This window comes from Aquarana catesbeiana, linkage group LG03, assembly GCF_042186555.1.
Source record: "Aquarana catesbeiana isolate 2022-GZ linkage group LG03, ASM4218655v1, whole genome shotgun sequence".
In the NCBI taxonomy this organism is placed as follows: domain Eukaryota; kingdom Metazoa; phylum Chordata; class Amphibia; order Anura; family Ranidae; genus Aquarana; species Aquarana catesbeiana.
In genome coordinates this window covers 573,771,749-573,784,276 of record NC_133326.1, presented here as the reverse complement: position 1 = coordinate 573,784,276, position 12,528 = coordinate 573,771,749, and the positions used below count along the sequence as shown (strand labels likewise).

Below are 12,528 nucleotides of genomic sequence, written 5' to 3'. Positions count from 1 at the left end.
CTCAGGGCAACTCCAAAACTGCAGCTCTTGTGGAATGTTCCTGGTCTGCAGGGGTCAGGACCTACCAAAAGTGGTCCAAAGAAGGAATGAAAATGGCGACGGGCTCAAAGTCGTTGTAAGGGCACATGGTTTTTTACCTTTATGCAGGACGGTAAAAACCCTGTGTGCAGCAGCCCCCACTGATTATTTGAGCCCCCTCTCGATCCAGCGATGTCCACGAGAGCCTTGCCTCCTCTGGGACTCGCACTCCTGATTGGCTTTTGGCAGCCGCGGGAGCCATTGACTCTAGTTGCTGTCAATCACAGCCAGTGAGCCAATCAGAAGAACACATGGAAATGTGCCTGCTTGGGTGCCCCCCAGAGCAAGTTGTGGCAGGAAGGAGGAGCCAGGAGTGCTGGCGTGGGATCCAAAAAGAGGGGGAGCCGGGCTGCTCTGTGGAAAACCATTGCACAGAGCAGTTAAATATAACATGTTTTGGTGGGGGACAACAAAAAAGCAAGACTTTAATATTGCTTTTGATGCACGTGTAGAGCGAAGGCTTGCCCATGTAGTCTAATCCAATAGAAGAGCTACTTTAGCTCAGATTGCTGAAAAAGTTAATGCTGGTTGTGATAGATGACAGAACACACTGTGCATCACAGCTTGTTGCGCGTGGGGCTGCGTCAGACTGCGCATGCTAACCCGTGTTCACAGCATGGCCACCTGGGGATCAGAACTGGACCACTGAGCAATGAAAGAAAGTGGCCTGGTCTGATGGATGCAAGAATGGTTTGGGAAATGCAATTTCTAGGTGTTAACTTGGCCTTCAGATCTCCATCCAATCGAGCATCTGTGGGATGTGCTGGAAAAACAAGTTTAATCCGTGGAGACTCCACCTTGCAGTTTGCAGAACTTAAAGCCCATCTCCAAGCAAAATTTTTTTTTTTTTTTTTTTTTTTTTCTTCTCCATTCAGTGGGGCTGTGCCTGCCTAGGTCAGTTGCTTGTTTTTTGTAAGGGTGAGCACAAAGCTTATACCTGCCTGATCTGCCGATTCCCCGGATAATCGAGTTCCCCCACGGTCCGGCTGTGGCCTTTTCCTGTGTATGGAGCATTCTCTGGGGTGCAGATGTTTGCAAACAGTCCACTTTTAAGACCACTGGAACGCGGGGGTGCTGGACCAGTCTCGTGCGGGAAGGATCAGCGGATCAGTTAAGTAAATCTCTGTTGTCTTCACTCCTAGAATAAAACGGGCAGTTAACTCTGGCTTGGATGCAGATACCACAGCATACTTTCAGAGGTCTAGTGGAGTCCATGCCTTGACTGGTTATGGTCGGTGGTCATAATCTTATGGCTGATTAGTGTATACAGCTCTAGATTCCTGCTCCTGCATTATCTGGGGATCTATAGCCTCTGTCTGCAGGGGGCAGGGTTGGTAGTGCTAGTCCTGATTATTTACAAAGCTAATTAAAATTACCCCTGACTGGGATTCACCCCTGTTGGACTACAGAACACCTTGTCTTTATAGAGGAGCTGTTCTGTAGTAAAGCAGTGGAGAACTGGGTAGGACTTGCACTGCTTGGGATTTTTGGTGCAGCAGTGAAGGTGTTGGCTCACTCCTGGATTTCTGCCAGTATCTACTAGTATTTTTCTGCCTTTGCAGCTGCAGGATATACTCTGTGTAATTTTTCTCAAACATACACTTTAATTGTGTTCAGCAGAATTGCATATGGAAGTGTTTGTGAAGGTTTTATTTTTGCTGTGTATGTAAAAAAAAAAAAAACTTATTTTAGAACCATCCTTATTGCAGGCAAAATGGCAAAAAGAGTAGCTGACAAGGAGCTGACTGACCGCAATTGGGATCAAGAGGAGGAGGCGGAGGATGTAAGTGAGCTTTTTACGTGGGGCTAGTTGTGGTTTTTAGGGCTTTTCCATGATTTTGCTCTTAATCAACATTTCAAGGATCTTTGTGAAAGAGTGCCTCCCATTCCAGGCAGAGTATTTATTTATTCTAAAGCACTGGGGGGGGGGGGTTGTGTTCTCAATTACCTATAAAGTGGAATTGAACTCAAAGGCCTCATGTACACTGGACATGTTTTCGGCTGCTTCTAGGAGCATCTGATGTGTTTTTTTTTTTTTTTTTTTTTTTCTTTTTGCTGCCTTATCTTGGCTTATGTGTCAGTGCACACATAGGCGTTTAGAGGCAGAAAAATACCCACAGCCAGTGCATCCAGGAGCAGCAGAGTTGGCAGAAAAAGCATTTGCAAACGTGTGTAAACACTTAACACTAGATGTGTTTAGCAATTGAGTGTTAATTAATTTCACTGGCCAGAATAAATTATTAACATCCAATCGCTTGACACATGTAAACGCGTTACACACTTTTTTTTTTTTTTTCTGTCAAAATGCTGCTGCCAGGAGAAAAGGCTTCTAGGAGAGTTTGCAAAACATCCTGTGTGCATGAGGACAAAAGTGAAGATCTGCTGTGTTATAGAGAACATTTTGACATGTTAATTGTGTCTATGCAGTGCCCTGAAAGATGTACTTTTTGTTTGGACATGGTCTTGTACAGATCCAGAAAGTGTACTGTTATTTTTTTATATCTGTAGTGTAAGGTCCAAAGTACTGCTGCCACTTGACTTCTAGTCTTGGCAGATTTGGAGTGGAATTTGTTGATGTCACTACTGTTCTGCTCACTGTTTTCTTTGCTAGAGACCATGACATGAGGAAGCAAAGCCCTACCTCTAACAAGATTTCTGCCTCCACACAGGCACTTTGCCGAACAAGGCATGTTAAGCCAGGAATGCGGAAAAAGATTGTCTAAGGAGATCACAGGCAATACCGGTGACTAGTTATTTGTCCTGTGTCTGCCTTTTTTGTGGAAAACTTCAAGAGTTCAATTCTTTTACATCACACTTTTTCCCTTTCCATAGAATTTTTATAACTAAAACAAACAGGTGCTAATCAATAAGAATATTCACAATGTAAAAATGCACATGACAAAAATTTAGGGGCATAAAGTCCACTCCTACAAAAACAAGTGTTTTAGAAAAGAAAATTACTCATAATGTTAAAAATATATGATTCAGTTCATAAAAGGTGCATAAAAAGTGATCATTTTATATGCACAACTGGCAAACCTTTATACAAAAGGTGACAACTTCTGTGCTCTTCAAGAGGGAATTGGGTGAACCAAATATAAGGGAACTTCAGTGCTCTTCAAAACGCAGACCTTAATATCCCATCACCACAGATTCATTTCTTGCCAGATAGCAGTAGTTTCAAGCATGGAATAATAATCCTACCATGCTCCAACAGACTGGGCTGTAAAAACAAACCAAATTCCCGATAGCAGCGGTATTAGACACTGGATAATGATCCCATCAGGCTCCAATACCTTAACCACTTCCTGCCCGGCCTATAGCAAAATGGGTGTCATATGATGCCCTGCAGGATAACAGCCGCGGCGTGCCCGTAGAGGCGCGCATCGCGGCGATCGGTGGTGCGGTGTGTCAGTCTGACACCGTTGGAGGCTCTCTACTACGTGATCAGCTGTGTCCAATCCTGACGGGGGGGGGGGTCTGCACTGATTGTTTATCAGCACAGCCCCCACCGCAGATGCCCACACTAGACCACCAGGGAAGGGGACATGTGGATGGCCAGGTATGTACCCCATGGCCATCCCCATGTGCAAATTAATGCCCAATCTGTGCCCACAAATGGGCACTGGCACCATTATGTAACAATTGACATCAACAATGCCACCCATCAGTGCCCATCTGTGCCACCTATCAATTCAGCCTATGAGTGCCACCTCATTGGTGCTGCCTTATCAGTGCCTGGTATTGAAGAAGAAAACTTATTTACAACAAAATATTTACAAAAAAACAAACTTTTTTTTTTTTTTTTTTTTTTTTTTTTTTTTTTTTTTTTCAAAATTTTCTGTTTTTTTTTTTTCTTGCACAAAACATAAAAATCGCAGATACCAAATACCACCAAAAGAAAGCTCTATTTGTGGGTACAAAATGATAAAAAAATTGTTTGGGTACAGTGTTGCTTGACCACGCAATTGTCATTCAAATTGCAGTAGCGCTGAAAATTGGCTTGGGCAGGAAGGTGTCTAAGTGCCTGGTATTGAAGTGGTTAAGCTGTAAAAGTGGACCCGGCTTTTACATGGACACAGGAATTGCGGTATCTTTGGAAGAGCTCTTTTACAGCCCAGTCTGTTGGAGCATGGTGGGATTATTATCTAATGCTTGAAACTACTGCTGTGGTAAGAAGTGAATATATGTGGTGATGGGATATTAAAGTCTTTGTGTTTTGAAGAGCACTGAAGTTCCCTTATGTTTGGTTCACCCAATTTCCTTGAAGAGCACGGAAGTTTTCACATACTTGGTTCTCTCAGTTCCCTTTTTGTATAGGGGGTTTGCCAGTTGGACATTTTGTATGCACATCTTTTTCATAACTGAATCGTATATTTTTCACTGAGTCATAATTTTATTTTTTTTTTATGCCCCTAAATTTGTCATGTGAATATTCTTATAGATTGCGCACCTGTTTCTTTTAATTATCTATTATGGTAGAGGTTTGGACCTTTTTTAGGTTGCAGCTTCCCTTCACCAGGAAAGTAGGATAAGTGCGGGATTTTAACCCCTTTTTTTGACAATAGACTTTTTATGCTTGAGGTCCTTTATTATGTCTGCTTTGGGCAAATCAGTGTAGAATTCAGGCGCCAGCTTTATTTTTTATTTTTTTAAGAGCATTTTGATCTTGGCTCTTACAGGGTTTCTCTAGTCTTGTAAACTGCATGACATCTGCTTACCCTGATGAAATTGTATTTTCTCTCCCTTTACTGTATAGGCAGGAACGTTCTCTGTAGCAACTCGAGATGTTCTGAAGAACAGGGAAATTAAGAAAGCAAAGAGAAGGAACCCTGGAAGTGATGTAAGTCTACTATTCCTCTTTATATGGCTGAAGTTTGTGGACACCTGATCATCACACCGACATCCTATTCCAAAACCCCAACAATTAATATGGAGTTGTACCCTTTGTGGCTATAACAGCCTCTACACTTCTGGGAAGGCTTTCTACAAGATTTGAGAATTTGTGCTTATTCAGCCAAAAGAGCTTTTGTGAGATCAGGTACTGAAGGTGAACAAAAAGACCTGGCTCACAACCAGCATTTCAATTCTTCCCAAGTATGTTAATTTAAGCTTCAGGTCAGGGCTCCATATGGACCAAACTGGTCTTTTTTGGAGCTGTCTTTGTGCACAGGGGAACAGTCATGCTGGAAAAGGGCCTTCCCTCAAACTGTTGTCACAAGCTTGGAAGTGCACAATTGTCTAAATAGTTTTTGTATACTGTAACCACTTAAGGACCGAGCCTCTTTCTGAGATTTGTTGTTTACAAGTTAAAAACTTTTTTTGCTAGAAAATTACTTGGAACCCCCAAACATTATACTTTTTTTTTTTTTTTTTTTTTCTAACACCCTAGAGAATAAAATGGCAGTCGTTGCAATACTTTCTGTCACACCGTATTTGGTGGTCTTAACTAGCGCACTTTTTTTGGAAAAATACACTTGTCTTATTTTTTTTAATTTAAAAAAAAAAAAAAAAAAAACAGTAAAGTTAACCCATTTTTTTTACTTTTTTTTTTTTTTTTTTTTTTTTTTAAATATTGTGAAAGATAATGTTACGCCGAATAAATTTTATACCCAACATGTCACGCTTTAAAATTGCACCCGCTCGTGGAATGGCGACAAACTTTTACCCTTAAAAATCCCCATCGGCGACGTTTGAAAAATTATACAGGTTGCATGTTTTAAGTTACAGAGAAGGTTTAGGGCTAGAATTATTGCTTTCGCTCCACCAATCGCGGCTATACCTCATGTGTGGTTTGAACAGTTTTCATATGCGGGCGCTACTCACGTATGTGTTCGCTTCTGCACGCGAGCTCGTCAGGACGGGGCGCGTTGAAATTTTTTTTTTTTTTTTTTTTACACTGTTTTAAAAAAAAAAAAAAAAAAAGTGTCACTTTTATTCCTATTACAAGGAATGTAAACATCCCTTGTAATAGAAAAAAAAAGCATGACAGGGCCTCTTAAATATGAGATCTGGGGTCAAAAAGACCTCAGATCTCATATTTACACTAAAATGCAATAAAAAAAAAAAAAAAAATTGTCATTTAAAAAAAAAAAATGGCCCTTTTAAGAGCTATTGGCAGAAGTAACGTTTTTGACGTCTCTTCCGCCCTGCAATGATATGGAGATGGGTGTTGGCCATCTTCCCCTCACTCGTCTCCATGTCGGGCCACAGGAAGGATCCAATCACCTCTGTCGCTGTCGATGGCTCCGGTAAGCGGCGGAGGGCACCGGATCACAGCGGGAGGGGGGGCCCCCTCTCCTGCCGCCGATAAGTGATCTTGCGGTGAATCCGCTGCAGAGACCACTTTTATCTTAAACCGGACCGCTCACTGAAGAAGATACCGGGGTTATGGCAGCTAGCTGCTGCCATAACAATGATATCCTCCTTCAAAGTACCGACGTATAACAACGGTGGGAGGTCCGGAAGTGGTTAATAGTAAGCTCTACTAGAAAATTTGGAGGGATTGATCATATAACGTATCTGTCCTTAGTTTTGTCATTGGTGTGAACAAACGGCAGAGTTTTTTTTTTTTTTTTGTTTTTTTTTTTTTTTTTTTTTCCATAAGCATTTTTTTTCATGTTTTAGTACTGGCCCGAATGATGGCTCCTTCTCAGCGCTATAAATTAAAAAAAAAAAAAAAAAGCCAGCAATTACATTTAAAAGCTGACAGTGACAGTTCATCTGTTTTTCATCCATCTGACGGATGAAACATGGACATCAATGCATTCCTATGTAAACGATGATATCCAGTTTCATCCACTTCCGTCAACATCTGTGGGGTTTTTTTTTTTTTTTTTTTTTTTTTTTTTTTTAAGGATGAAAGCCCTGTTTCTCCAAGCGTCTTCCAGGACAGCCCATGAGACCTTGGGCTCCTACTAGGACAGGAAACACGCCACCCCACCAGATAAAAGGGTGGTCCTCCAGGCCCATGTCAGTTATTTGTGTTTCCTCCGGACGGGGGGGGTAACATGTTCCTGGAACCTGCTCCCATAGGCCTTATAAGCAGGTGCTTTGGCTATTTTCTGGGGCATATCTCTTACCTCTTCTTCTGCCAGAAGCAGCACACCGCTGGGGAGGTTGGCTGTGCTGCTGTTCCCTGTCCTCAGTGCCTGGAGAGGGCCAGGTCCAGTGTGAGGTCAGGCCCCCTAGCGCAGTGCATTCCCTCCCCCCTTTGTAGTAGTGGGTGTAAGGGGACACATTTCCTCCCTCCTGCACGTGGTCTTACGGAGTGATTGGGTGGCTTTAATTACATTGTGGGTCATTTATTTTGTCTTGCAGACCAAGACTCAGGACATGGCCCAAGCGCAGCCACTTAACCACGCGAGACAGATTCTGTCTCGCGTGTGTATCTCTCTCAACAACAACAAGGAGGGAGGAGAAAGAGAGAGATACACAAGAATAAGTACAAACAACAGACGAACAAAAATAGAAGGTGTAAGTAAATAGAACAAACAAACACGAGAAACATTAGCAGAGAAACCAATCAGAAAACAGAAGTAGCAACCACAAATCGCTACTCCACACCAATCGCCCCCCAACCGCAGTGATACCTACCCCCCCCCCGGAGCCCCCGGTCACCCCACGCCCCACACCCTCGCCCCAGCCACCCGCGTCGCAATCCGTCACGCACTCCCCCAAACCAGCGAGACAGATGCTATCTATACTACCCTTGAGTTAAAAGAGGAAGAGGTTCACTTATCCAAACATGATCTTATGTATAAAGGATTGCATAAGAGAAAATCGAGTTTTTCCAGTTCATAGTTTTTGGTTTATACTATTAAACTGGAATGGGGGATAATCCTGAGAGAAAACCATTCTTCTCTAGTAACCTAAGAAGGAAGTTTCCTTTTGATGAGGACACTGTGCAGCCATGGAATAAGAATCCCAAGTTAGACGCACCTCTTTCAAAGGTTTCAAAAAACTCAGACCTAGCGTTCAATGATATGGGCACGCTTAAGGATCCGATGGACAAGAGGGGGGATTTCCTTCTCCACAGAGCCTGGGACTTTAAAGTCTTTTCCTCTCCTATTTCAGGCACTGGGTTTTTTGGCAGATTCTTCCGTTGAGTCGGTAAGAATGTCGGCCAGGACTTCGGCTCTAGTGAACTCGGCCAGGAGAAGCCTTTGGCTTAAGACCTGGTCAGGGGACTCTGCCTCCAAGTTGCGCCTTTGTGGCCTTCCTTTAACTGGCGATCATTTATTTGGCCCAGGTCTACAGGAGGCACTGGAACGCACGGCTGATAAGAAAAAGGCGTTTCCAGAGAAAAAGAGAATTCCGACAGCCAGAAAAATTTTTTCGTGGTCAAAGCAGGCAATGGAGTCCTAGAGAAAAGGACAGCAGTCCGAAAAAGCATTGGACTGGGCACAAAGGCAGAGGCAAAGGGGGAGTGCTGTTTAACCCTCCTCAACAGCCCGCCAAGCCACAGTGACTTGTGTTCCCCGGTGGGAGGGAGATTGAGGGCCTTCATCCCACAGTGGGCAGCAGTCACTCTGAGCCCCTTCATCCTGGACCTAGTGACCAACGGGTACAGGCTGGAGTTTGTTCACCAACCACCAGAACGCTTGGTCACATTTCCTCCAAGATCGGGAGAAAGCGAGGGCTCTGGGTCTCCAGATCGGAGACTTATTAGATCAAAAGTCCTGATTCCTGTTCCTCAGTCGGAGCAGGGCAAGGGATTCTATCCCCATGTATTTGTGGTCAGAAAGCCGTCAGGAAAGTTTCGACTTAACCTGAATCTCCGGACCTTAAACAAGTCCATCAGATACAAGCATTTCCGTATGGAGACGGTTTTTACAATCAAAAACCTACTATACCCAAACTGCTTTATGGCCACGTTGGACTTGAGGGATGCCTATCTTCACATCCCTATCCATCCAGCCTTCCAAAAGTTTTTGAGATTGGCAGTGAAGACGGGTATGGGGACCCGACATTTTTAATTTCAAGCCCTCCCTTTCGGTCTTTCCTCAGCCCCACACATCTTTACGAAGGTGTTGGGGGAAGCGCTGGCTCCACTAAGGTTAAAGGCAATAACTGTTATCCCTTGGACGACCTCCTGATAGTGGCAAAATCATACCAAAGGCTGTTGGAGGATCTCCAGGCTGTACAGGACTTCTTACAGTCCCTAGGCTGGCTGATAAACAAAAAAAAATCGTCCTTGATTCCGGCCCAGAAAGTAACTTATCTGGGTTACGATTTTTGCTCAGTGAACCAAGAGTTTTTCTCCTCAGGAGAAGATTACCAAGGTGTTCCAGTCTATGTCAGCGTTGCAGACCAACCAGTCGGTCTCTCTGAGACAGGTGTCGAGGGCAGTGGGTCTTATGACCTCATGTTTTCCAGCAGTACCATGGGCGAGACTCCGCCAGCACCCATTACAAATGTTTCTTAAACTGGGACGGGGACGTAAGGTCCCTGGAGTCAAGGATCCGGCTTCCCGACAGGATAAAAAGAAGCCTGTGGTGGTGGAGAGCTGGTCAGCACCTAGCAGGAGGTTTCCCATTTCCCGAAGGATTACCACGGATGCGAGTTCCTGGGGATGGGGGGCCCACCTAAGCAATGCAGTAGCACAGGGAGAGTGGTCCCTAGAAGAGAGCTGCTTGCAGTCCAGAGAGCCCTGCAGTCTTTTCAGATAGAGATCAGGGGTCACAACCTCCAAATTCTGACGGACAGTATCGCGACAGTCGCGTATATCAACAAGCAGGGAGGCACGAGAAGCCGGAGGCTTCAGTCCATTGCCCAGGAGATCCTTTCATGGGCAGAGGGGAGTCTAGCTTCTATTTCCGAAGTCTTTGCAGACCTCACCAAGAGATGGGGTTATCCCGTAGCGGATTTGTTCACAAACCCAAAACAACCGCAAGACGGGAGATATTCTTTTCCATGAACCCGGCAGACCAAGCCTTGGGGATCGATGCTCTGGCAAACCCGTGGCCTCAGGCCTATGTTATGCCTTCCGCCAATCAGACTGATTCCAGAAGTCCTCCGAAAGTTTCTGCTGGAAGAGACAGATCTGATTCTAATTGCCCCATTTTGGCCCAAGAGGTCATGGTTTTCCCTGCTACAGTCTCTGCTTTCAGAGCCTCCGCGGAGTCTTCCGAAAAGGGAAGACCTATTATTGCACGGTCCAGTATCACACCTCAGGTGGTTTACTTAAACTTGATGGCCTGGTATCTGAAGAAAAGATACTGAGCGCCCAAGGGTTCTCTGACAAAGTAGTCAGGACTCTCGTTAATTGCAGGAAGCCGGTTACTAGAGCCATATATTCCAAAGTTTGGAAAAGGTTTAACTCATGGTTATCTGAAAATGAAATATTAACTCATGATATTCCGTCTATTTTGGAATTTTTCCAGAGGGTGTCGACAAAGGTCTTTCTGTTAGTACCTTTAAAGGTACAGGCGGCAGCTATTGGTGTGTTCCTCCAGTTTTCTCTCCTGGAAAATCCCACTATAGCCAGATTTTTCAAATCTATCTCTAGGGCCAGACCAGTAGTGGTGAGAAGTTGTCCAACGTGGGACCTGTCCCAAGTACTTCAAACTCTGGTAGAATTTCCGTTTGAGCCTCTGGGAAGTATGTCAGTTAAGTTACTCACATTAAAAACTGTGTTCCTTATAGCTGTTACCTCAGCTCGTAGGGTAAGTGAGTTGCAGGCCCTATCAGTAAGGGAGCCCTTCCTCACGATTTTTGAGGATCGAGTTGATTTGCAAACCGATCCAGGTTTTTTTGCCCAAGGTGGCAAGTACATTCCACCGATCTCAGGACATTGTATTGCCAACCTTTTGTAGTTCGCCACAGGGCGACTTAGAAAGAAAATTTAGTTTTTTCTAGATGTAAGAAGGATTCTCTTAGCCTACGTTGAGGTCACCAAGACCTTTAGGAAAACTGATGCCTTATTTGTCCTCTTTTTCTGGAGTTCACAAGGGGAATAGTGCATCTAAAGCCACATTGGCTAGATGGATAAAGCAAGCCATCTTGGAAGCTTACAAAATTAGGGAGGTTCCTACACCTTTTGTTACTGCGCACTCAACTAGAGCCTTGTGTACATCTTGGGCTGAGAGGGCTGGTGCCTCACCGGAACAAATTTGCAGGGCTGCCACTTGGTCCAGTTACTCGACCTTCATTAAACATTATCGCCTGGATCTCCTATCAGCTCACGAGCAGGCGTTGGTCGTAAGGTCCTTCAGGCAGTTGTCCCTCCCTAGACTGGTAAGTTCTGGATCATCGTCTCATGGGCTGTCCTGGAAGACGCTTGGAGAAAAGCTGAGTTAGACTTACCGGTAACTCCTTTTCTGAGAGTCTTCCAGGACAGCCGGATTCCCACCCAGTATTGTCTGAAGTTATGTGTATTCTGCATATGTTTTGCAGGGTCCTACGGTTCTTGAGAAGACTGACATGGGTCCTGGGAGGACTGCCCTTTTATCTGGTTTCCTTTCCTGGTAGGAGGAGCCCAAGGTCTCATGGGCTGTCCTGGAAGACTCTCAGAAAAGGAGTTACCAGTAAGTCTAACTCAGCTTTTTTCATCCATTAAAAAATGGATCGGAAGAAAAACGGATGTGAACGAACGATCCTTTGTTGCATCTGTTTTTGCATTCATTGGCAACCAGCCACTGTGGGGGGTGTTTGTGGTGGATAAAGGCAGGAAAAGCAGTATACATAGTGAGGGGGGCAGTCTGTACAAATGGGCTCCCTCGCTTGCTGCTGCTGATTGTCATTTTCGGCTTTTTAAAATAATTGTAATTGTTTTTTCTTTTTTCTTTTTCTATTCTTAATAGTGCAGAGCAGAAGCTGTCATTCAAACCCGCCACTAAATTAAACAAAGGGGGTGTGGTCACAGGTGATGTCACTGGGTGACCCCGTCCATTTGTTTAATTTAGTGGCATCCCTGAATTACTGTGTGTGTGTGTGTGTGTGTGTGTGTGTGTGTGTGTGTGTGTGTGTGTTTTATATTCCTCACCCCGATATCTTTCTGACAATTGGTCAATGGGAGGGATTCCGGACGTAGATCTGTTTGCGTCCAGGTTCGACAAAAAGATCAACTTTTGTTTCAAGAACAAAAGATCCACTAGCGCGCAGAAGAGATGCCTTGGTATTCCTGTGGAATCAGTTTTCACTGATTTATAAAGAAGGGGGGAACTAATGTGCAAACCACAGGGGAGAAAACTAATAAATATAACCTAACAAAGTAGCTGCCAACATCAAGGGTGTTCTCACACTGAATAAAGATAGTAAAAGAAAGGTAATGTGGTGCTTACTAAAAACAAAATAATGAAAACGTTTCAATCATTAAAAACAATAATAATCTTTGGAAGTTCCAAAGGGATAAATCCAAAATTATGTAGCGTCCTTAAATTAATCTCTCATCAAAATTGTATAGCCAAAGATTAGCAAACCAATGCTATAACAATTAATGAATAATCA

The 12,528-nt window shown here is 44.0% G+C and overlaps 1 protein-coding gene across 2 annotated transcripts in view; it reads left to right on the top strand.

The window, feature by feature from the left end:
• The window catches only part of NUP50 (nucleoporin 50), a 39,552-nt gene that overhangs the window by 11,459 nt on the left and 15,565 nt on the right, over positions 1-12,528 (top strand). For both annotated transcript variants that reach the window (XM_073621922.1, XM_073621921.1), the window contains 2 exons: positions 1,788-1,861; positions 4,838-4,921. In XM_073621922.1, coding sequence (XP_073478023.1) covers positions 1,793-1,861; positions 4,838-4,921 — 153 coding nt within the window. In that variant the 5' untranslated portion in view covers positions 1,788-1,792. The remainder of the gene's footprint in view (positions 1-1,787; positions 1,862-4,837; positions 4,922-12,528) is intronic.